This window comes from Stigmatopora nigra, chromosome 15 (assembly GCF_051989575.1).
Source record: "Stigmatopora nigra isolate UIUO_SnigA chromosome 15, RoL_Snig_1.1, whole genome shotgun sequence".
Classification (NCBI taxonomy): Eukaryota; Metazoa; Chordata; class Actinopteri; order Syngnathiformes; family Syngnathidae; genus Stigmatopora; species Stigmatopora nigra.
In genome coordinates, this window is record NC_135522.1 from 6178289 (window position 1) to 6205411 (window position 27123).

Sequence of the window (27123 nt, forward strand, 5' to 3'; positions counted from 1 at the left end):
GCAACTGTGATTTTTAACTATTGCTTTAGTGTCAGATGTATTTCATTGAATTGAGGCTTTTATTGTCATTATACAAGAGGTTTATAAACTTTATGGAAAATGTGATGGTAGAAAGTCAGAACATGGGTGTAAAGTGGACACCCCAAACTCCTCTGTTAATTGTTGTATTTTGTAATTCTGATAAATGGAACTCAAGCTTAGATATACAGCATTTAAAATAGTCAACCTAGCCAGATGGAAGGGCATCTTGACATACTTGAAACTGGTCCTTATCTGATTCCAAACTGAAACAAATGGATTCCCCCAATCACAGTAATACCCCTCCCCTTTCTCCTATGTGAGAGCCAAGGGTGCCTACCCTCTGTTATGCCACCCCAAGCGCTTCCGACCTATCGCCGGTGGCCATCTTTATCCCATCTCATGCGATGTGAAACCTTGTGCGTTAAAGGCTCTGCAGCACAAACAGGAAGAGGATGGGATGTGGGTGAAGGAGGGTGGCTTATTTAAATAATGAGGCATGGAGGGTGGGCTTTCGGATCAGGGTGGGAGGTAGGTAGAGTGACAAGTGAGGAGGGTGACATCCGGAATGACCATAATACAGGCAGTGAGGTAGGGAGGGAACGGCGTGTGTGAAAGAAAGGCAGTGGGTTGGGTGGGGGAAACGGTGAGGGGAGGGTTGGCGAGGGGAAGGGAAGGATCTCCACTGCACTGTTGTGTGACTTGAAATTTAATCGCAGCCACGCTGATGGAGCCACTAAATGAGCCGCTGCTGTGTGTGAGGTATCGGACCATCACTGTAGACAGCGCAGGAGGGCTGAGGGTCCCTCATAATCAGCAATTACGTCGAGCTCATTAAGTGCGCCCGGGGCGCATGCGGCAGTGCTCACGTGTTCCAACAGGTGGCTCGCACTGTTGCAGCACAGTACAGTATTGGAATGTTTGGCAGGTGGAAAACTGTTAAAATAGCATTGAATTGCATGCATTTTTTTTATTTTGAGATTGGGCATTAAAATTTGCCTTTGATTTGGTGTTAAATTCTTTGAAGGGCTCTTCACAATTCCTAAGGCTTTTGAGTTAATGGTTTTGGCTTGGAATAGCAGCTGCTGCATGTCCTTCATTTAGCATAGATGTAAAGAAATTGAAGCAAGGAGTCTAAAAATTTCTCAATTCTTCCCAATTTTTGTCAAATCAAAGCATAATTGTTGATAAAAGTGCCCCAATCGTTGGTTGGATCCCAAGTCCAAACAAAATGGATTCCCTCCAACATAAATGTAAAAAAAATAGAGGCACAAAGATTTCCCAAACATTTTGCATGCAAGTGTATAAAATGTGTCTGAATGTTTACGTGGTACCCACTGCGCGTGGGCGTTGCCACGGCGACCGCTTCACTAGCCGACGTGACGCAACCCGCAGAACGCGTGCGTGGGAATCTAACACACGCGGCCGTCCAACTCCAGAATCCTCATTCTTCCTAATAACCTACCTGTCTTTTCACCCAGGCTTTTGGGAGCTCACGTGCCATCGGGAATCAGCGCCTCATCGGTGGAGAGAGAGTGAGAGATTGGAAAGAGAGAGAGAGAGAGAGACGGAGAGAGAGAGAGCCAGGGAGGAGGGAGGTAGAGGAAGACGTCCTCCCATTCGGCGACCACTCTGCAGAGGAGCACGTCGTCGCCGCCGTTGCCGTGAGAGCGCTCGGTGCAGGATGCGTCTTTTCTGGCCGGCGTCCTTCGCATCCTCCGCATCTTCATCCTCATCATCTCCTGACAAGGTGAGTGGCTCATTTTCTTGACATCGGTCCATTTTTCAGAGGATGACATTAAACAGACACTGTTAGAAATCAAGGAAACAAAGTGTATGCATCCATGTGTGTGTGTGTGTACTGCTCGGAGTGTGTATGTGTGTGTGTTGTTTTCTGAGGAATGAGTGTGAGAGCCTGAGACTGAGCCAGTGTGTGGGGGTCTTTGCATCCTGGCTGTATGTGTGTGTGTACTTGTTGGTGTATGGGTCTGGGAAAAATGGTGTGTTAGTCGATTGCGTGAGTGAGACAGTGTGTGGCGCAGGCAATGTACGTTTGTGAGAAAGTGTGTTTGTTACCGAGTATTTGTGCCTGTTTTGCCTACTCTGAATTCAACAGCTTCACCCCCCCCCCTCCTTCACAACCCTTAGAATGTAGTGGTGATGGTGGTCTCACCTTGAGCCCCCTCCCTCGCTTCTTTTTGCCGCCGTCCCCCATTAATAGCACTTGTTTGCGCAGATAATCAGTTTCCCGGCCCCTCTCTCTGCTGTGATGAGAGCAGGAAATTGCGCAGGCACCTTGCGGGGCTGCTGCCGCATGTGCGCCGGGTTAAGAGTGTGAGTCAGTCAGAACCCCCTCTCCCCACCTTCACCCCCCTCCCCCTTTCCGTTACCTCTCCTGACAGCTCCCTTCTCCTTGTTGAAGAACAAGGAGTAGATAGATGAGGGCTTATGAAGGAATACTGTCGTAATAGGGCTGTGGTGGGTCAAATGGGGTATCTTTCGGGGGGTTGGGGGTATTTGCTCAGTCACCTGTTTGCATATGTGTGATTTTGATTAATGTCAGAGTAAAATGTCAGCATTGGCATCCATTCAGACTGGACTTTATAGGCCGAAAGTCATAGTGCGGTCGGTTTATAACCATATATAGGGCACATTTTTGTATAGTGAGTGGTACTTCTACATACAAAATATGCAGGTTGTGAAAAGCCATGATGGGAAACCTTTTGTTCCAAGATACAAAAATAATTTAAGTAACGAAACTCAAACATCCCTTGAAACGTAAATACACTTTCTGTATCCATTTTTTTTATTATCATCTGCCTTAGATTGTAGTTAGTTTTTAAACATAATTTTAATTTGTTGTATTTCAGTGTTCCTAAGTTTACTTTATACCTACTTCATATGATATTGGTATACTTTTATATATATTTAGGGGGTAGTAATAAAAAAATGTGAGATGAACTAGGGCTTTTACATGTAAAAAAGTGACAAAACCACTTCTGGAAACAATTTTGTAAGTAGAGCTACCCTTGTATTTAAAGAAATTGAGATGTTCAGTCATTTTCAACATTGCTTATCCTTGTCATTCCCATTCAATGTATTTAAACCTTTGAGGATTTGCTGTTATTGCTTATCTTCGAGCACCATTGGTGGCATTAGACGTCCAACCCACTTGGACTGAGAGAACTGACAGTGACCATTAGCTCCCATTCATCCCTTTCATTCTGTAAAAAAAGTATTCCTATGGTGAAGTGAGATACAGCTATCGTCAGCCAGCTCCTTTCGCACTGTCAATCATTGTTGTCTTATTCCCCGTGTTGTTCCACTGTGTGAATTGCCGAAAGTCAACTTGAATATTTTATGGCTTCTGAAGAAACGTTTCCTCTCTGCCCTTAAAAGTCATGTTTTGTGTGAAAGGTACTGACTCACAATTGTGTGTCAGAGCTTTGCTTAAATAGCCCCTCTCTACCCATAGCAGGAGTTTGTCTCAGGTCTCTCTCTCCTTTTGATTGAAGGCAACTCAAGGCCTGTCTGGCCCTTAAAGTTTTATTTTCTTATGTTCTGCAAATGCGAAAAGCCCGAATTCAGTTGTCGATGTCTCCGATCGTTAGTCCTATATTCGATTTCCCCTTCCAAGCTGCCTTTTTCAAGTAGTTTACGGGAGTGTGCAAGACTTGGGGGAGACTTCTGGCTGCTGCATTAGGATGCAAGTCAAGTAACACTTGCCCTAAATTTGCCGCGTGAAACTGTGTGTGTTTGTGCCAGTGTGCAGTACGGGCGGCAGCAACCGAGATTACGGATGACGGAAAAAGCGCAGAAATCAGGGCGAGCGAGCGAGCGAGAAAGCGGGATGCGCTCGTGTCTCGGTGGGGCAGCCGGGTCGCCGGATAAAAGCCAATCTGGGCAATGCTGTCACAGCGAAGACGGCCGCCGTTTGCTGTGATGTACTTATAGACTCTTAGGAGCGTTCCTCTCACTTTGTTTCTCAACTCCCCGGATGACACCAGTGCCATGTTTGCATTTGCTAAAATGATAAAATTTGAGTTTGCCTCAAGAGGTAACTCGTTAGTGGGTACGGGTCAAAATTCTCAACAGTTCATATTTGGAGCTGAATCTGAACTTTAGCAGTCTTTGTCATGTGGTTGTTTTGTCTTATATTTTCCCATTGTCTGAATAGATTAGTTCTTTCGCATTTTTACAGTTTGGCAACTTTTTTGAGTGACAAATTTTGGTGTTTAAAAAGAAATAGGTAAACACATTCACGTTTTGTATCATGTGTGTTAACATTTGCATATCTGGCAACCTCAGCCAATTGCTTCCCTTATTAATAATTGCAATTCCCCTTATTAAGCAATTAGAAATATATATATATTTACTCACATAGGCGCATTAAATTAAAGATTCTGCAGATGTCACTGTATGACGTTGATTTTGCTTGACTTTCTGGGTACATTGCTTGCTGACGTGCTATAATATATAGTAAAAGGGGAATTTGTATGGGCATATCATGCTTGAAGCATGACAATATTAGCCTGGATTAGATCCGTAATGGATGAAACAAGATTGGTTTTACAAAAAAATGCACATAAGACCCGTGAAAAGTTGTAATGCAGCGTACGCCATTTTAAATGATCCAAAAACGTATTAAATTTGGGAAAATGCACATGTTGATAGGTATGCATTTGGTGCAAAAGTGGGCCGGCATGATGGGCGTGGGGTTCTGCCATACAGAATTTTACATGTTCTCCTCGTGCCTGCAGGGTTTTTTTCCCCAGGTACTCCGAAAATATATGCATAATAGGCTGCTTGAACACTCCAAATTAGATTTGATTCTCACTATTTTCCTCAACCAAGTCACAAATGACCTGTTTTGGGTTGTTTAGTCATGATATTTTTTCTCCAATGTCCATCATCATTGATCTATATGAATCTTAATTCTTTATTTTTGGAATGCTCTTAATTGGAGTGTGAAAATCCACCAAAGTGGAACTTTAGGGTTAAAAAAAAAATGCTTTTGACTTGTATAAGCCCCCCCACACAACCCTACGGCTGTGTGTGTCTTTAATTTTAATGCCCGAGATGGTTTCTATTCACTGTCTGAATATTTATGAGGCAGTTACGTTATGTGTATGTCCCGCTTCCCCTTTATCAGGCACACACTTTCTACGTTCTGCTTCTTTCTTCGCCATCTCATTTCCGTCTCGCCCCGACAGTAATGAAGTCGTATTTAAGCGCCTTTTGTGTTCGACCTTGACGTTGGACTTTGACTTTGAGGCGGTTACTGTTTTTACATTTTTTATTTTTATTTATTTTCGTGAGGTTTTTTTTTTTTTTTTTTGGGTACGTGAACACCCGGAGGCTCATGTGCTTCTTTTCAGCAACTTTTGAATATTTCATGTGAAAAACAACAAAGAGTACTGCACATCTTTACGGCGCGTACTTCAAACACACACGCTAGAAAAAGATACCAAAGCACGTGTGTGTTTGGTGCGCTTTTGCGTAAATGGTATTGATGTTTTGGCCCAGCGGGGTTGGGAGTTGCGGAATATGTTAATAAGGTCCCTCGTGACTGCCAAGGAGCCTTAACGTCACGTTTAAGACTTTGTAATTTCACCCAAATAAATGCATTCGGATTTAGTCGATGTGGGTGGGCTTCCTGTTTTTCTTGACATTATCCTATTAGGACTTTTTTTTTTAGATTCACTAAAAGCAAATTGATTTAAAAAAATAACATTTGTAGCATAATAGTGGCAGCCTGGGTTGTAAGACTTTTAAAAATGAGAATTTTTACAGTAGTTTTCTGCAATTAACAACAAAAGAACATTTTAATAGTTTATTTTTTAGTATTTTAAAATGACTTGCATAACCAATGGATATTTTGACACTAATTCCTGTTTCTTGACCCTCAAATCTGATTAAGTATGGATCACAGTATACATTTTTTACATTTTCATATGATGGGAAAAATCTGAAACCATATATTGTTAATTATATTGATTTTTTTTTTGTCTTTTACTGCACACTTCTCATACCAGTATGTCTTTTTAATGTCTTTTTGTGCTGTTCTTGTTTCCTCCTTTAAATCAGGGCGTCTGTGTTTCCCCTTTTTCATATTTCAAAATCCCCCCCGGTCAAAGTCAATTCTGCCTAGCGGTTATAGTCAAAGGTTTGAAATGTTTATAAGCACCCCCGACTGTCGTGAGCTGCGATACGACAACCCACTAATCGCTGCCAGGCTTCCTAGTCCAAAAAGATTTGACTTCTAGCGCCTATAAAGGCACTGAAAAAGGATCATTTACTGTGAGGTCAAAGGGGTCGAGTGAGGCAAGGGGGGGGATGCTTTCTGGCTCCCCCGAGGGCGACAGCCAGACATGAGCGACCGTGTTTCTGCTCAATCGGTCATCATATATGGCTTTATGTCACAACATGTCACAATATGTGGACTGATGGCCGAGTTGGCTCCAGTTTGGGTAAATAAGATCTGATTTGATCCTGTTCTGCGATGACGTAATCGGATGTCATATTCATGACTCAAATCGTTTTGTTTATTGTTACCCAATTTTTTTTTCAAGTACCAAATGATAGAATTATGATTTTAAATTCCTGCTATGATTAATTTGAGTATAGTGCTTTACAGTGTGGTTAATTACAATTGGGTTCATTTAAACTACAATCTGACTAAGTAAATTTGTGTGGTTTAATCACATGATCGAAAATTGGGCCCCATCACATATATACATAATATAAAAACAAAAAGGAAACGGGTGAAACTGTTTCTGTTTCTAAACTATATATTCATCCGTTTAAAATTACTACAATTGGAGTTAAGCCCTTATTTTTACTTAAAATTGATTTATTGGTAGTTCAATGTCTGATAATTAGTATCATTTCCAAACTATATACTTTTATTGAATGTTCATTGTGTTAAAACTGAATATTCAATTGTACCATTGATTTTTATTTTGCTTCTTTTGTGCTGCATAACCATTGTAAAAATAAAATCATTTGTATCTAGTACAGGGTGTTCTAAAATGTTTGACCCCATTTCATAGGCCAATCATTTTGACAATTTTCATTGGAATGACCTTAAATTTTCGCAGCTTGTGTATTAACGTTTTACATTTTTGTGTGTACTGTTTGGCATTTCTATCTTTTCAGGTTAAGAAATACTGTTCATTTCAAAAGAAAATGAATTTCCTACACAATCTGTGAACATTTGAGGTCATTCCAACAAGAATTGTCAAAATTATTGGTCAACCAAATGTGGTCAAACATATTTTATAATGTTTTACTCCTACATTGGCACTAAGCCTATTACATGGACTTCGTGTTGGGATAATTTTGTTCAAATTTGACCAAAAAAAAAACTTTAAAATCAGGTGATTGGACTTAGATTTGGATGTGAAATTACGTGTGTTTCTCTAACTCCAGGGAAAATGAGATTGAATTCACTTGGATGACATTGCTTTTCTCTCTACTGTGAATGTGATTCAGTCCAATTATGGGGGTGTTTCAGAAGACGATTTAATTCACTGGAATTACCCTATGTTTGTCTCTAATGACGACTTAATATAAAAACATTGTGACTGGATTCAATTGAAATGAAATGCCAAATTTCAGTTGCTTAAAACTGCATTAGGAAACACTCCAGTCTGATTCGGTTCATTCCAATGATGATGGAAATAGATTCACTCCCATGTGGATGTGTTTCTCTCCATTGACTGCAATTAAAATACTTTTTGATTCACTCCAGTAGTTTAGCAATTCTATGATAAATTCATTCGACCTTCCCAGTCAAAATGAATTGGACTTCTAGTGCCGTCAATGGCTTAAAAATAAGCATACAAAGCCAGTTTAAGTGAATTGGACATGTCATTGAGTTAATTTCACATCACTTTCCTGTCATTTAGATATTAAACAGTACTTGGATATTAAACTACTTGGATATTAAACAGTACTTGGATATTAAACAGTACTTGGATATTAAACAGCACTTAGATATTAAACAGTACTTAGATATTAAACTCTACTTAGATATTAAACACTACTTAGATATTAAATACTACTTAGATATCAAACACTACTTAGATATTAAACACTACTTTGATATTAAACTCTCTCTCTTAGATATTAAACTCTCTCTCTTAGATATTAAACTCTCTTTCATGAATATAATTTTGAGACCTGGTTTCAGCGGTAAACTCTGTCGCCATTTGACCGACGACCAAAAGGGACCAAAAGACCGGCGACCAACCGTCCGAGCACCGCGATATACCGCGTGATGTCATCCCAGGTGGCGCATTGTTACCCGGCCGCCGGTCGCCGATTGAATTCATCCGCTCTATCCATTTAAGCTTTTATTAAAATGTGTTTAGCAGCGTACTGGCTCTGACATGATGGATTCCATCACGCCGCTTTAATCAATAGCGCTATTGATCCAGCGCACATGCACACGCTAGAAGTAGCTCTCAACTGGTCCCTAATGGAGACTTTTAATACGTGGCAGATTACGACCGCTGATGTGTCGTTTCCAAATGCGTTCACCTTTTCCGCCGTGCTTACTTGTTCAGGCCCACGTGCGTCCAATGGGTTGCCGGGAAGTCATTTCTGTCTAATCTTTTCGATCAGCTCCGCCAGGGCGAAGCGCCTCGCCTCGTGTCGGCTCCCGGGGGGGATCATCCAGGTATTCCCGCTTTATCCGAGCGCGGATGACGGATTTGGGTCTTCGTTCACAGTCGACTGGACACGCCGACAAAGTAGTAACCGTGCACAGTTTTGTTAAGGAAAAGGAACATTTATTTGAAACATTACAGCTCTGGTTGCCCGAAAAAATGGGGAAATTGTGTTTAAAATTATGATAATTTTAGGATTGATTTTTGTATTTTTCGATTCGATTCTTCAAAGTTTTTTCCAATCAACTCATTTTTTTTAGGCCGTACTATTGTCTAAAAGTAGAATATAATGAACTGTATTTGTGATGCAAGCATTTTTGACTATTTACAAAGTCAAATCCTCAGGCCGGGACAAATTCCTGGCTGAGATCAAACACGTGCCGACAGCGTTTAACCTTCTCCGGCCGCTACGTCGCACATGAAACATTTAACTGGTGAGCGATTAGAAATGCCTGTCATGCATCCAAAGATGTGAAATATGTCAGCATGCATTATGGCCCGCACGCAAAACGCACTAAAACATGTGCGCCACGTCTGGAATATTTCACCGAGGAGGAAAAATAAATAAAAAAATGCTACTGAGCAAAATGTCTTTAGGCCAGTGGGGCGTGTTGGGAATAACGGAAAGTGAAGTGCCGACATTTTCTGGCTCACAACAGACAAACATCAAATTGACTGATTCATGCATTTTCTGGATGCTACTGCATGTCTAACTTTTTGGCTGCTATGTTTGGAGTGGGTGTCTTTGGGTGGGATATGCTGCCTTACAGTGTGGGTATTAAAATTACATTCTAAAAAAATGTTTTCTAAATAAGTGCTGAAGTAGAGACTGAGAAAGTAAATTAAAGCAAATTTTAACCTTGTCAAGGGACCTTTGACCTTTAATTTTCTCACTATTTTACATAGTTTGTGAATTTGAGCTAATTTGTCTTATCTGTTATCAAATGTACACAAACCTTAGGCACTTTAACATCAAGAAAAAGCTAAAAATTATTATTATTTTCATCCCTGGAAATTTACAAAAGTAATAATACATCTGAAATGACCCAATGGGACCATAGGCAGTCTCAAAATGAAATATGATGCCCTCTGGAAGCAATGGAGGATTTTTAGGCTGTATAGAGATCAGCTGCTAAATATACAGAATTTCATTAAGACATTATACAAGAAAAAAACTTGTTCTACGGCTTTTCTGTCCATTTTCATGTATATTATTATCTCAAATTTCTACATGTGCAAATTGCTCAAATAGCACATTTTTTACCTGTCTTATTTCAGACTTGCTTTTCTTATCTTTCATTTTGACTCTTTTAACCCTTTATTTTTGAAACCACAACAACATGAGAGGAATACAGGTACTCAAATTATATGAATCCCAACCTTCCCATATCGGACCCCCAATGTGGTCTTGTTCACGTCCACTTAACTTGCTACGCGATCGTCCGGCGCCGTCGTCGTTTGTGGCGGCGTCGAGCCGTGTGGTTTTTACAAGCCTGTATTTGGGCTGCTAATGAGCGGGGGCTGGCGGTGGGGTGGCAGTGGGATACAGCTGGATGGAGGCTGAATAGGGTTACCATGGTAACTGTTACCGAACATTTGAATGCAGAGCGAGACTGAGCAAAGTCGGGAGAGGAAGCCGCCGATCTGTGCATGTGTGTGTGTGTGTGTGTATATATATATATATATGTGTGTGTGTGTATATGTGTGTGTCAATGGGTTAATGTGTGACATGGAAGAGGGTTAATGTCTCATCAAAGTGCCAGGTCACTTCGCCGTTCTATGCAGAAGAAATTGGACCCCACAGGGGCTTTGGTTAATCCCGGTCTTGAAAATATATGTGTATACTATATTCTTGGTTGTTGTCGTTGTTGATGCTTAATGGGAAGAAAAGCAGCCAGTTGATTTTAACAAGTCTACCACTGGGAAAAAAAAGCTGTCAGGAACAACAAATCGACAAATGCTTAAACACACAGCGCAGCAACAGCATCGATACGTGACGAAACAGGACACTGGGATTATTCATTTATTTACTGACATTGACAAGTATACGCATTAGATCTAGTTAAGCTTGGATGGTTGGCGTTGTTTCAATGTGAATGGTTGTCTTTTGCCGTCAATGGCAGCTGATGGTAGTAGGAATAGAATCCCTGATATGTTGGTTTTAAGTTTTAATTTGAAGAGTTGTTTAGAGCTTGATATGGAAAAATCTGCTTTGCAATTTTGTTGAATTTCATTGGTTAATTTTCAATACCGCTTAATTCGGGGTGTCGGACCGTATCCCACCTGATTTGGGGTTTAAATTTGAGTTTGAATACCAGGTTTTGATAGATTATGACATCCTAAATTATTTTTTGGTGGTCTTTTCCTTGACATCTCAGTGTTTGCGTGGGAATATTTTTTAATTATCGCTGATAGAATAAGATGGTATTGCATGGGTTTATGGCAGTTAAAAAAATTTAGCATTAAAGAAAATGGACTAATGATTTTAACGTTTGGCAAAAATGAAAAAAAACGCTCCTTTAGACGTGTCTTTGCTTGTCAAGCATCTCTAGATTTCTCCTTGCCCCCTTTCTATTAATATTCATAATTCTTGGTCTCTTTCTCTTTTTAATCTCTCTCTATTTTTACCATCTCTTTATTATCCCTCATCATCCTTCCAGTCCCGCTTGGTCTTCCTCCTCTGCAGCTGCTCAGTGTTCATCCATTACTCTCTCTTGATAATTCCTCTTTTTCTCCATCCATCAGATTGATAATCCCTCACTTCTTCTTTACCTGATAGTTTCGAAGTGGCATGGTTAGCCCTCCACTTCATTTAAATCCACAGTGAATGCTCTTGTTTTAGTGTTGTTGACGGCTCTAGATGTCCAATCCATTTGGAATGGGAAAGTGGCAATGACTGAATGCTGTATTTAGATTCAATTCAGTTCCTGAGTACATTTTATCAATTCAGCTCAATTCTTTTAAGTTTAATGGAGTGTCAGTTTTATCTCAAGTCAATTTTGGTTGTCATTCATTGGATAGAGTTGTATTCAATTCCATTTTAAGTTAGTTTGAGCTCCAGTTCAACCTGCTTTTGTACACCCCTGTTTCATACCTGTCAACCTCTACCAATTGCTCCCTTATTAATGATTGCAATTCCCCTTATTAAGTGATATTAAACCATGCAAATGCCCTATAAATTGACAGCTATGCTGTTTACTAATGTCTCTACTTAAGTGGTTCAGGCTATTTCCATTCAGTTCAGTTCAATTTAAACAAATGTAGTCCTCTTCAGTTCTGTTTGGTCTGGTGCAGTTTAATTCCATTCAACAGGGTTTACATTGTGCTGCAGTTTAATTCAGATCTCCAATTCTTTTCAGTTTGGTTCCATTATTTCCAATTTCCATGGCAGAGGGACTTGGAGTCCATCCAGCCTCCTCCTTTCAGTCAAACCCATCCGACTTCCTGCTCGTTGAATCTCGGTGGAGATGATGCCATCAACAATTAAGACTCTTTGATACAATCCTTCCTTCCCAAAGATCTTTGTCTATGATAAGCTGTAAACGTCTGCATTGTGTATTGTGTTGAAGGAGAAAGCTTTGATAGACTCTCTTAGTATTCTCATTCGTCTTTTCATCTTTGTTGTTCCTCCTTAGTGACTCCCGGGCTTTTTGTTCCCAAAACAAGCATCAGGAACAATGGGAATAACATCTGCTTATCTGCGTCAAATATTTCCAACATTACAGTATGGGTGACCGTGTGTAAAAGGTTTAGCCTTTAAAAAAAAGGTTATTTGCCATCCATTTCCGCGCATTGAACCGTTTGCCCATTGGTGTGATTGGGTCTAGTTCTTCCTTAGATCCGAATTCATTCTCCTAAAATGGCTGTCTTCCTGTTTAGTAGACGACAGGTCCTTTTTCTATGATTGGAAATGAGAACCGCCCGAATAAAATGTCTTTTTCTTGTCTTTCCCTCTTCCTCAGTGATTCCCAGCTTTGAGTCCTCCCCAAACGAGTGTCAGGCAGAAAGGGAATAACATCTGCATCGCTGCATCGCTCTATGTTCCGGCGGCAAAGGAGGGAAGAAGTGCAAGGTTCGGCAGCGGCGCCAAGGCAGCAGAGGCGCCATGCGGGATTAAGGAGCAGCTTTGGGATCCCTCCAGGCTTTTCCGGACACGGGGGCCACACCTTCGCATCGCAGCGCCGGGTCATGACCCAGTGGCCATGCGCATCGCCACGCTGACCTGCCTTCCCGGCCCTTCTTCCCCCTTCCTCTTTGCGCTGCTGTACTTGCTGTCGACGGCGGGAGGCGCCTCGTCCTCCGCCTCGTCGTCCTCGTGTCCGGACCGCTGCAGCTGCTCCAACCAGGCCAGCCGCGTCATCTGTACCCGTCAGAGCCTGGACGACGTGCCCGACAGCATCTCCGTCAACACCAGATACCTCAACCTGCAGGAGAACGCCATACAGGTGAGCTGATTATTACTTGGCTAGGCTGTTTAGAAACGGCCATTTTAGAGACAGGGTCCTACTCCAAATGGGTTCAATCTCTTATTGACATTTTTGGTAATTAGGGTTGTAGTCCATTCATAGTAAATAACTAATCTGGGATTAGAAAGGTGGGGAATATTTTGCTTCCATTAATAGTTTGAAGACATTTCTCACGTGAAAGTTGCCCCAATTCCTTAGAGCTCATTAATAACATTTTTAATTCAAAAGAAAAAAAGGATTATTATTATTATTATTTTTTTTTTAATTAGGAATTTATTTTCCGGCGGCTCGGCCCCAGGGTCCCTAGGTTCATATCCAGGTCGGTCTGCCTTTGTGAAGTTTGCATGTTCTCCTATGTGAGTTTTCTCCGGGTTTCCTCCCACATTCCAAAAAACATGCATGGTAGGCTGATTGAAAATAGTAAATTGCCCCTAAGTATGAGTGTGAGTGGTTCTGGGTGTCTCCTGCCTCTGGCCCTAAGTCAACTGGGATAGGCTCCAGCACCCCCTGTGACCCTACTGAGGATAAACATTTCAGAAAATGAATGAACAAATTTATTTTCCTTTCTTCCAGCATTTTTTATTATAAAACAACAAAAGAAACATCTGTAAGTATTCTTTCAAGACAATTCCTCTTCCATACTGCCCATCCTTGAAAGAGTCGCCTAACCCAACTGTCTTCGGGCAAAAGGCAGACCACTCCCTAGACTGGTCTCCATTCAGTCTTAGGGCACATAGGGAGAAAGATACAACTGGGAATCAATCCCAGACTGCCTGCAGCAAAGTCGGTTGGTATAACCACTGCTCCATCGTCCATCTTTCATAAAAAAAACACAAAAATGTTAATGTTAGTTTTATTTTAGCATAAATACCATGACTTAGAGTTGCATATGATTTACTTAGTGAATGTGGCGGGCTTTGTTCCCAATCATTTCGGTTTCAATTCAGTTACCTTGTGGTGTAGAGGTTCACTCGCCTGACTTTGGTGCAGGCAAGATGGTCGTTTCTCTCTCTGTGTGCCCTACGACTGACTGGCGACTAGTCTATGGTGTAGTTAGTTGTGGGTTAGGCTCCAGCAACCCTTTTGAGGATGGGTGGTATGAATGATGATGGAAAGAATGAAAGTCTGCAAGTTCACCTGGAGTTGAAATATCTTTTATCCATTATTCCAGCTTGCCTCACTTGCCTACTTTTGCATTCGAGGCGCTTTGTGAAAAAGTCAACACTGACAAGTTAATCCTGAAATCCTAAACTGGCCCAATGACGTTTAAATGACATATTTTATTGTTGCATATAATGTGTGTTTGTTTACGACAGCATGCATAAAAATGCTCCCTAGGGAGAAATATATGTTTCACTTATTGACTGGCGGTGATAAACAACAACATCTGACTTGTTCCAATTAAGAGTTTATATATTACATATCGACTCGCAGGCGGTTCAATTTCGCTGGCTGGCTTGATTGCAAAACTCGCAGATGATTTCGATTAAAACCCAACTTGGGGTTTATGAGTGAAGTAATTACAAACAGGAGGAAAAAATGGAAATTTACAATAGTATCTACTTCTTCCTTTACTTTTCTAAAATTATAGGGGCTATTCCAAATACTAGAGCTCATGTCCTATATAGAATATATATAGAAATAACTTAGGGAAAATGAGTTCTAACTGGGAATCGAACCATACTTGCCCGCATTGCAGTCAGGTGAGCGAACCACTACACCACACAGCCGACACACTTAAAGCTGTTATTATTGGTAAATCTTGACTACACATATATAGAAATAACTTAGCGAAAAGTATTCCCAACCAGGGAATTGAACCACACTTGCCCACATTGCAGTCAGGTGAGCCAACCACTACACCACACAGTCAACACACTTAAAGTTGTCATTATTGAGAAGTCTTGACTACACATATATAGAAATAACTTAGAGAAGAATGAGTTCTAACCGGGAATCGAACTACACCTGTCTGCAGCACAGTCAGGTGAGCAAACCTCTGCACCATGCAGTCACCACAACTATTATTGTCATTATTGGATAGTCTTGACTACACATATATAGAAATGACTTAAAGAAAATGAGTCCCAACTGGGAATCGAACCACACCTGCCCACATCACAGTCAGGTGAGCGAACCACTACACCACACAGGTGCCACACTTCATGTTGTCATTATTGGAAAGTCTTGACTATACATGGCTGTTTCTATTTTAGGGAAAAAGGATTTCCAAATGGGATTTGAATCACAACTGCCCACACCAAAGGCAGGTGAGCAAACCTCTACACCACACAGTCACCACACATTGCATTGTCATTATTGGAAAGTCTTGAGTACAAATGGCTGTTTCAATTTCAGGCAAAAGTGATTCTCAACTGGTATTTGAACCAGAACTGTCTGCATGGAAGGCAGGTGAGCAAACCTCTGCACCATGAAGTCACCACACTTTAACTGGTGATTATTGGAAAGTCTTGATTACAAATGGCTGTTTCTTTTTAAAGGAAAATTTATTCCCTTCTGGGGTTTTGAACCAGAGCTGCCTACATGTAAGGCAAATGAACAAACCTCTTCACCATGAATCCACTACACTTTACTGAGTGATTATTGCAAAGTCTTGACGACACATGGCTGTTTCTATTTAAGGCAAAAGTGATTCTCAACTGGGGTTTGAACCAGAACTGCCTACATGTAAAGGAGGTGAGCAAACCTCTGCACCACAAAGTCACCACACTTTACTTGGTGATTATTGGAAAGTCTTGATTACAAATAGCTGTTTCTTTTTAAAGGACAAATGATTCACACATGGGGTTTGAACAAGAAACACCTATATGGAAGAAGTTAAGCAAACCATGAATTCACCACACTTGACCTGGTGATTGTTGAAAAGTCTTAACTACAAATAGCTGTTTCTATTTAAGGGAAAAATGATTGTATTTTATATATATATATATATATATATATATATATATATATATATATATATATATATATATATATATATATATATATATATATATATATATATATATATATATATATATATATATATATATATATATATATATATATATATATATATATATATATATATATATATATATATATATATATATATATATATATATATATATATATATATATATATATATATATATATATATATATATATATATATATATATATATATATATATATATATATATATATATATATATATATATATATATATATATATATATATATATATATATATATATATATATATATAATTTTTTTATTTTTATTTTTTTATTTATCATTTTCCCCTAAGTTATTTCTATATGTGTAGTCAAGACTTTCCAATAAAGACACTGTTAAGTGTGGTGCCTGTGTGGTGTAGTTGTTTGCTCACCTGGCTTCCATGCAGGCAGTTCTGGTTCAAATCGAATTTGGGAATCATTTTTCCCTTAATAGAAACAGCTATTTGTAGTCAAGACTCTTCAACAATCACCAAGTAAAGTGTGGTGACTCCATGGTGTTGAGGTTTGCTCACCTGCTTTACATGTAGGCAGTTTTGGTTCAAACCCTAGTTGGGAATCATTTTTCCCTTAAAGAGAAACAGCCATGTGTAGTCAAGACTTTCCAATAATCACCAAGCAAAGTGAGAGACTTCATGGTGCATAGGTTTGCTCACCTGCCTCCCATGCAGGCACTTCTAGTTCAAACCCTAGTTAGGAATCATTTTTTTCCCTTAAATAGAATTTGTATTACAGACTTTCCAATAATCACCAAGTAAAGTGTGGTGACTTCATGCTGTAGTTGTTTGCTCACCTGCCTTCCATGCAGACAGTTCTGGTTCAAATCCCAGTTGAGAATCACTTTTGCCTTAAATAGAAACAGCCATTTCTACTCAAGACTTTCCAATGATCACCAAGCGAAGTGTGGTGGCTTCGTGGTGTAGAGGTTTGCTCACCTGCCTTCCATGCAGACAGTTTTAGTTCGAGTCCCAGTTGAGAATCATTTTTTCTCTTAAATAGAAACAACCATGTGTAGTCAAGACTTTCCAATAATGACAATGTAAGGTGTGGGTGACTGTTTAGTGTAGTGGTTTGCTCTCCTGACTGCGATGCGGGTAGGTGTGGTTCGATGCCCGATTGGGACTATTTTTCTCTAAGTTATTTCTATAAATGTGTAGTCAAGACTTTCCAATAATGACAACATAATGTGTGGTGATTGTGTGGTGTAGAGGTTTGCTCACCTGCCTTTGGTGTGGGCAGGTGTGGTTCGATCTCCGGTTGGGACTCATTTTCTCTAAGTTATTTCTATATATGTGTAGTCAAGACTTTCCAATAATGACAATATAATGACAATATAATGTGTGGTGACTGTGTGGTGTAGAGGTTTGCTCACCTGCCTTTGACGTGGGCAATTGTTGTTCAAATCCCAGTTGGGAATCATTTTTCCCTAAAATAGAAACAGCATTGTGTAGTCAAGACTTTCCAATAATGACAACATAAAGTGTGGCACCTGTGTGGTGTAGTGGTTCACTCACCTTACTGCGGTGCGGGCAAGTGTGGTTCGATTCCCGGTTGGGAATCATTTTCTTTCAGTTATTTCTATATATGCGTAGTCAAGACTATCCAATAATGACAATAATAGGTGTGGTGACTGCATGGTGCAGAGGTTTGCTCACCTGACTGCACTGCAGACAGGTGTGGATCGATTCCCGGTTAGGACTCATTTTCCCTAAGTTATTTCTATATATGTTTAGTCAAGACTATCCAATAATGACAAGTTTAAGTGTGTCAACAGTGTGGTGTAGTGGTTTGCTCACCTGACTGCGATGCGCCCAAGTGTGGTTCGATTCCCTGTTGGCAATCATTTTCCCTAAGTTATTTCTATAAATCTGTAGTCAAGACTTTCCCATAATGACAACTTTAAGTGTGTTGACTGTGTGGTGTAGTGGTTCGCTCACCTGACTGTCATGTGGGCAAGTATGGTTCGATTCCTGGTTAGGACTCATTTTCTCTAAGTTATTTCTATTCCCTTCGGTGTAGTCAAGACTTTACATTAATGACAATGTGAAGTGTGGCGCCTGTTTGGTGTAGTGGTTTGCTCACCTGACTGTGATGCGGGCAGGTGTGGTTCAAATCCCAGTTGGGAATCATTTTTCCCTAAAAGAGAAACAGACATGTGTAGTCAAGACTTACCAATAACGACAACTTTAAGTATATCGATTGTGTGGTGTAGTGGTTTGCTCATGTGACTGCGATGCGGGCAGGTGTGGTTCGATTCCCGGGCGGGACTCATTTTCTCTAAGTTATTTCTATAAATGTGTAGTCAAGACTTTCCCATAATGACAACTTTAAGTGTATTGACTGTGTGGTGTAGTGGTTCACTCATGTGACTGCGATGCGGGCTGGTTTGGTTCGATTCCCGGGCTGGACTCATTTTCTCTAAGTTATTTCTATTCCCTTCGGTGTAATCAAGACTTTACATTAATGACAATGTGAAGTGTGGCGCCTGTTTGGTGTAGTGGTTCGCTCGACTGACTGCCGTGCGGGCAGGCTGGGTTCGCAACCCGGTGGCCGTTGACTTGTGGATGAACCATTTTGCCATTAAAAAAGACTAAGTCTTACCTTCAATAAAAGCATCTTATAACCCTGTATAGGCGGGCCGCCTCGTGGTGTAGTGGTTAAGTCACCTGCTTGCCATGTAGGAGGTGAGGGTTCACGTCCCGGTGGCGTACATGGTGTCGAAGGTTGACCAGCAATCGACGACTAAGTGGTGTCGTCAGTCAGCCGAAGGCTGACTGACGAACACCACCAGGAACCCCTCCCTTCAACTGTCTTCCGGTCAGCCGAAGGCTGACCGGTATTAAGTGTTTTGCTGAAAAAAAATGACTAAGTGTTTATTTTAATGAAAAAATGTTATTCCATATACTGAACTACATATTGTAGTGATCAGTCAAACGACAGCGGGATTCGAACCCCGACCTGCCCACACTGCAGTCAGGTGAACAAACCTCTACACCACATAGTGAACACACTTAAGTCCCTCATTATTAGAAGGTCTTGACTACAGTCTATGTCTTGACAACAATATAAGTCTTAACACCAAGAGTTTGGTGGCCACCTGATCACAGGGCAAACTTCACAAAGCAGTGGCTGGGACTTGAACCCAGACACACCAGCACTACAAGGCTCTGTCATGTTTATGCAATGCACTAACCACCAGGCCATGGGCACACAACAGAAGTAGTGAATATTGTCAATCCCAATACTTCTCACAGGTTAAGTGAACACTCTAGTACTTGGGATAATTGTCCTTCATAATATAAGAGTATACTGCCAGGTTGGGATACGAACCCAGGATTCCAGAGATGCAAGGGTGACACTCTAACTTCTGAGCTAATTTCCCTTGGTAACATCACAACTTACTTACAACATCTGGTATTCCCAGCAGTCACTCATCCAAGTACTAACCAGGCCCAACCCTGCATAAATTTGCTTTGCAGCAGATAAATTCTGATTCACTCTTTCGTATCCTGGAGATCATTTTGAAATGATTATACAATCTAAAAATGTTTTAACACCCAAAGGCATCCTAAATTATCTGTCTTATTTTTTTTCTTTCGTTGGCTGAGGACCCTTGCACAGAAGCTTTAACCGACCTGCTTCCTAATATTTCAGCATCCTCCAACAAGCCCCCAACACCTCCCTCCCACTTCCTGCTCTACATTTGGAGGCGTCGGTGGCTCAATTCCAGGAGTCTGTGTGTGTCTATGTTACACCAAGATTGGGCAACAAACACAAACACACATTGAAATACCCAAAGTGGAACACTATTTTTACTGTAATGCCAAAATATCATTGCCTATTTAGAGCCACCAAAACAGAATTGACCGAAAATGGACACTTTGAATACCCATTAGCGACCCAGAGTTGGTTTTTACGCTCTTGACTTTTGTTGTCACCCTGCAGGTCATCAAGTCAGACACCTTCAAGCATCTTCGACACTTGGAGATCCTTCAACTCTCCAAAAATCAGATCCGACAGATTGAAGTTGGTGCATTCAATGGCCTCCCCAACCTCAACACGCTGGAACTGTTTGACAACCGCCTCACTCTGGTGCCATCACACGCCTTCGAGTATCTCAGCAAGCTTCGCGAGCTGTGGCTGCGCAACAACCCCATCGAGACACTGCCGGGTTACGCCTTCCATCGGGTGCCCTCGCTACGCAGGCTGGACTTGGGCGAGCTCAAGAAGTTGGACTTTATCTCGGACGCCGCCTTTGTGGGCCTGGTCAACCTGCGTTACCTAAACCTTGGAATGTGTGGACTCAAGGACATACCCAAGTTGACAGCCCTGGTGCGGCTGGAGGAGCTAGAGCTGTCGGGGAACCGGCTGGAGATCATCCGGCCTGGATCTTTCCAGGGTTTGGTTTCACTCCGGAAACTGTGGCTCATGCACTCGCAAGTTTCGGTCATTGAACGCAATGCCTTTGATGATTTGAAGAATCTGGAGGAGCTCAACCTGTCCCACAATTCTTTACACTCGCTACCACATGATCTTTTTACGCCACTGCACCAGCTTGAGCGGGTACACCTAAACCACAACCCTTGGGTGTGCAACTGCGATGTGCTTTGGCTCAGTTGGTGGCTAAAGGAGACGGTGCCCAACAACACCACCTGCTGTGCACGATGCCACGCGCCACCTTTCCTTAAAGGCAAATACATTGGCGAGCTGGACCAAAGCCACTTCACCTGCTATGCTCCGGTCATCGTGGAGCCTCCCACTGACCTCAACGTCACCGAGGGCATGGCGGCCGAACTCAAATGCCGTACCAGCACCTCCACCACCTCCGTCAACTGGATTACGCCCAACGGCACCCTGATGACCCACGGCTCCTACAAAGTACGGATCTCGGTTCTACACGACGGCACACTCAACTTTACTAACGTCACCCTACGAGATACAGGCCAGTACACATGCATGGTGACCAACGCGGCTGGTAACACCACGGCCACCGCCGTCCTCAATGTGACGGCCGCCGACGTCAGTGTCAACTATACCTATTTCACTACGGTCACCGTGGAAACGGTGGAGACTCCAGCAGATAAAGATTCAGCTCTGAGGGCCATCAATCAAACCTACATCCGAGTCCTCCCGGGTCCGACCCCCTCGGGGCACCTGTGGCCAGATGGCGTCCCTACGACGGCCTCCTCCTTGTCTATCGACTGGTCCTCGCCCTCTTCTCCCCGCGCCACCCGGCCCACCTTCACAGTACCCATCACCGAGCCAGGCTTCTCGGGTCTGGACGACGTCATGAAGACCACCAAAATCATCATCGGCTGCTTTGTGGCCATCACTTTCATGGCGGCGGTGATGTTGGTGGTCTTTTACAAGCTGAGGAAGCAGCATCAACTCCACAAGCACCACGGCCCCGCCAGGGCTATTGAGATCATCAACGTCGAAGACGAGTTAGGCGGCGGGGCCGGCGGCCGGGGCGGAGGCGGCCTCTCGGGGGGCTGCGCCTTGACGCAAAGCAGCGGAATCGGGGGCGGCCAAAGCCTGAGGCGGCATCACTCGGATGCGCTAACGCTACCACACCTGACACGCTCGGAGCATCTCAACTACTACAAGACACACCACTTCGGCAACAACGTGGCGGGCTTGGGAATGGGCGGCAACAACAACAACAATCCATTGCCCTGCTCCCAGAACATGACCATGTCCTGCTCCCAGGGGGCCAGCTCCATGGGTGGTGGCCACGGGACCTGCGGCACCTTGCCCACCCCAGTCCCGCTGCCTCAGCTAAGCCTGCACAGCTCCCTTAAGGGTCTCATGACCAAGGGCCAGAATGAGCCTCTGCTTTTTAAGAGTGGCTCCAAGGAGAATGTACAAGAGACTCAGATCTAAAAAAAGGAACCTGCAACACCCCTTGTAGCCCCAATTCGTTGCGTTATGGAGGATCGGGCCAGCCGCCAGGGGGGTGAACACCTTCCCACCCTGCCTCATCCAGCACATGGTCCCACCCAAAATCAGGTGACAAGCAGCTCTAGTTTTTGCCAAAGTCCCAAGTCAAGCCAACTGATTGGACGTCGCATCTTTTGTGGATTATTTCTACGGACCAGTGGGAATTACCAATGGAGACGTCGTCACGTGGCTTCAAGGACAAACCAGAGCTATGAAAATAAAAATATTAAAAAAAAATGAAAAGACAAGAAAAAGAGAACATTAAAATACTTGATATTATTATATATAAACGGTAAATATATTTTCACTGGAAGAAATAAATTATAAAGAATCTTTGCGGAGTCGATGACGTAGAACGTGTGAAGAATATATTTAAAGAATTAAAAAAAAATTAATCTTTGTCCTCTTGGCAGATGGACAAATGTATTTTTTTCTAGCCACGCCCTATTTTTTAGGGAGGCGGGGCTTACACTAACAGTGTCAGCAGCGACGTGCTGTGTAGCATCAATAATACCAATAATAAAGCAACGTAAGCTCACAGTGTACATATTCCCAAAAAGCTGCTCGCTAATCACCATATTTGGATTTACATGTTATCGTTAGAATTAGCATTGTTATTATCACTGCGATGGCTACTTTTTTTTGGTTTATTTGTAGATTTGAAGTTGTTTTTTTTTTTTTTTTTTAGTCGGACACAAAATGACGGCTGGGTTGTGACTTCAGAATCGGAAGATTTTGAAAGGATTATTTGACTCACAGAAGGCATTTTTTCCTGAAGGTAAGCAGCGTTCTTCAGTGGGACACCTGGAAAAAAAGAGACTTTTTTTATTTAAACAAAAAAGAAAAGGACAAATCAATAAAAAAAATATATAGAAACTTCTAGATCTCTTTTAAACGAAAAAAAAAATATTACCAAGATGATGACTGGTTTGATGATGAGTGTTTTTTTTCATTTGGATTTTCTTGGATTTTTCTTTTCCTATTTTTTTTTTCAATGTGTTCTCTTTCTTCTTGTACTCTTCTTGTTCTTGTTCTTCTAATTAGATAATTCCACTGGTTCTAATTATGCCGACAATGTTCTGTTATAGCCCAGGTCACTTTGGAAATTAAAAAAATGGCGCACAAAATGGCGACAACGGAATTCTAGTGGCTGTTTTCTTCTTCATTATTGGTCATTTGTTTGTTTCCTCTGCAGTATTTGTTAATTATCAGGCATCAGAAAATCATTAGATTTTTATAATGATATATTTCCCTTTTTAAAATGCATTTTCCCCAAATTTGTAACATAGGTTTTCTTTCCTCTTTGTTTGATTTTCCAAGTTTTTTTTCTCCTCTTCTATACGGTGCAGTAGCAAAGGCCTAAATGTCAGCATCCTGTCGCCATGACGACACGCTAACAAACTCCGCCGCATCGACCTCAACTGCCGCCCATCCCTTCCCTAATCCCCCTTTGCCGCCATCATCATCATCATCATCCTCATCATCATCATCAGGTCTCCTTGGCAACTGTTGCGGCTGCGACAGTCCTCATCAAGGTGTCTCCATTTGCTCCATCAATTCTGTGCGAGACTCGTAAGCCTGCCCCCGCTGACTGCTGATTGGCTGCCATCTGGGCTTGTTTGTGGCTTTGCGGCGACAGCCATTTTTTAGCGCCGTTGTGAGCCACCGTGGGGACAGCGCTTACACGTATGCTGCATCAACCACTAGCGCAATGCCTTTAACAGATTTACGTCTACTCCTATTTGTGTTCGTATTGTGGAAAAGTTCTTTCTTGTCTGCTCATGAAAGATAGATTTTGTTTTTTTGTAAATCAACCAATGTGAAGACATAATTGAATGCGTGGTGGATAAGTGGATAGCGCATCCGGCTCGTAATTTGTGTCTGTGTGGGATTTCTTTGGGTACTCATGCATGATAGGCCAATTGACGACTTCAATTTTTCCCTGTGTAAGAATGCATGGGTTACTTACTATCTATTTGTCTTCTTCTTCGCTGCCATTGGTCTGCAAACAATTCACTGTGTAGTTCACCTACTATCCATAATCATTTGGGAAATGCTCCAGCACCCCCCAGGACCTGCAAGAAGATAAGTAACATATAAGAAAAAGTAATACAAAGCACTATAAAGTTTCTTTTTGAAATATGTATGTGTATACCTTCATTAATTTTCCATTTTGCTTATCTGCAATGATGGAGCACACTCACAACCACTCAGCCCACTTTGGGCAATAGCCAAGGGACATTTTAGAGTGTTCAACTAGCTTACCATGCATATTTCTCTTGGGAACTGGCGTACCCGCAGAAAACCTACGAAAGCACAGGTCCAATATACAGTCTCCACTCAGGAATGGCATAGCAACCAAGTGTTGAACCCTCCATCTCAGACCTGTAAGGCACATAAGCAAACCAATCAACTACCATGTCACACAGTTTTGTACTATTTTGGTCATTGTACGAATTAATTTTGAACCAATTGATTAAAATACACCTCCAATCAATTCAAACTGTGATGGATGCCATTAGATACTCATTCCCTTTTGACAGGGAAGGTTGGCAGCATTTTTTTGCGTTCAATGAGTGACTTGTGGTCATAAAAAAGACATCTGATAGGAAGTTGTGTGCAATAGCTTGGCAGTGCTACACTTTGCTTTAATCACGATGTTTAGCGAGTGTACTCAGGCGATGTTGCACATATTGTACGTGGTGTGGCCGTCTGGCGTTGTGAAATGGCAGCAGGTGTCGGGAGAGCTGGCCAAAAAAAGCATCAAAGTGCCACCATGCACCACCCTCACCTGTTGGGTCTGCTCATCTATTATTTAAATAGACAATGTTGGCCACCTTCTAAATACCAACATTCAAAGTGCACCTGTGTAAGGTCACACGATAACTATTCAGTAAGTCTTACAAGTCTGTTGTGAAAAGGGTAAATGAACTTTGTAATGTTAGTTCCACTGAGGTAGCATATTTTGGTAGTTTTGTTTCTGAGGTCCCCATGTTTGTCATTTCTGTCTATCTTTGACAATCCTGTTCAGATGTTTTTCTTTTTACATAAGCGCAATAATGTAAACAACTATGAAAAAGGAATGTATTTGACTTATTTTACTATCTTCGGAGAGCAATGATCATATTTATGGGTGGTAAATGTAAAAATAGGTCATTTTTAGGGAAATTTTGTGTATGGGTTCTTGAGTTTTTTTGTTGTTTTGTGTCAAAGTGGGCAACTTTTCATTTTTTAGATGAAAATTTGCCTCAAATTGGTCAAAATCTTTGACTTCTTTCAGATTTTCAGGCAGAAATCAATGATACTTTTTGTGTTCCTAATAGGATAGAAAAATCCACCACCCACCTGTTTAGTGCAGTTCTTTTCAAACTTGTCAGGTACAGAATGTCCCTCCAATTGTCCAACATGTCCATCGGTGAAACTGGGTCTGATTCTTTCCCAACTTTTCCATAGCCGCTGGTCAGGTTTAATCGTGGCGTTATGAAGAATCAGTCATTGGATGTCGCTTTTGGCGGTTTTTGAGGACGGGCGACATGGGCGATGAAAGGTTTTCCCCAGAAACGTCCGCCGCTGCCGCCGCCGCCCGGGATGTCACGCTTGAAAGCGGCACTTTTGTGTGTTGAAGGATCCGTGACTAGTAAAGGATGTGCTGAGCCCCCCGCTTGCCAAAAGCCACTTTTTGCTCTTCACGGCCACCTGGGTTCATCTTACCGTCGGGATGAGGCCGAGCGGGAACGCCGGCTCCGCCTATTTCTGCTTTGAAGTGTAAATTGCCATGTGGTAGAAGCGCCGTACAGCAGCTTGCTCGCCGCCGTCGTCGTGATAATGGAGTCGTCCGCCGTGGTCGGGGGTCACGCGTGCTACGAGAGGCCAAAAGGGGCTTTTAAATCCAGCCTGCTCGCCACTTTCTTCTTCTAAGGAAACAGAAAACACTTGTAAGGCGTCATCAACGTGGAATCAGCTTTGACAGTCCGTATTGATTTCTTTTTTGTTTTTTTTTTGGTTTAAGGCTCTGAGGTTCAGCCAGGCGCAGCGTTTTGTTTGGTGCAAAAAAGCGACTTTATAACAGAAATAGACAAGAACAAGGATGTGAAACTCAGGGTTGGTTCGCGGGACGCATTAACATCACCTCGATTTCACCTGGCCCGGACCATTTTAGATATATTATTGAGATATATATATTAAATTAGATTAAAAGAAATGGATCAAAATCCCTTAATATTCCATTTGTAATACTAATTATTGAGATCTTAAGGAAATTATTGATGATCTCATTGGCTGCCATTGATGAAATTAACTCTTATTTTTTTACATTGGCAGCACAAACTTGGACATATTACAATTTAAAGCACATTAATAAATTCTTGTTCCAAAATTAGCTCATTGGCTGTCACTAAAAAAATCTCATGAATTGCCTATGGAGCAAAATGAATTAAATGCATAATTGTAACCTTAAAATATTCTTATTTATTTATTAATTTTCTTTATTATTACAATTTATTCCAACATTTATTCATTTCGATTTACCTATCACATATTCACACCCATTACATCCACCCACAAAATGTATTTATAAAATATTTTAGTACTACCTTAACAAAAAAACAATTAACCCAAAAGTCTGTGGTATTTTTTTGGAATTTATTGTTAAAATATATATACTTTTTAAGGCACTGACTGGACCAACCACACATAAAAAGACCTGTCATTTGTTAACTCACATTTGTATGTTCACCCTAACAACTCAGGCTCTATCTATATGTCAAATCTTTGTGTCTGTGTTTTTTTAGAGCACCACATGCATATATGAGATGGCGTGTGAGAGCTGTCTGTGCACGAGAGACCTGGATTTGTGTGATGTGTATGATTTTGATCTGCTTAAATGTGTGCGTATGTGTGAGATATGCATGCTGAGTGTGTGTGTGTGTGTGTGTGTGTGTTTGAAGGAAGGCCGCCATCTCGCTTATATGTCACCAAGCGCCCCAGGACCAATGACTCTTCTCTGTGCCT

General features: G+C 41.6%; 1 protein-coding gene across 1 annotated transcript; it reads left to right on the forward strand.

The window, feature by feature from the left end:
- Positions 1-1578: 1578 nt before the first annotated feature.
- lrrc4ba (leucine rich repeat containing 4Ba) lies at positions 1579-23254 on the forward strand. The gene is made up of 3 exons (XM_077734092.1): positions 1579-1768; positions 12653-13135; positions 20119-23254. The coding sequence occupies exons 2-3, from the start codon at positions 12893-12895 to the stop codon at positions 22054-22056; spliced, it is 2181 nt and encodes a 726-aa protein (XP_077590218.1). The 5' UTR covers positions 1579-1768; positions 12653-12892; the 3' UTR covers positions 22057-23254.
- Positions 23255-27123: the final 3869 nt, after the last annotated feature.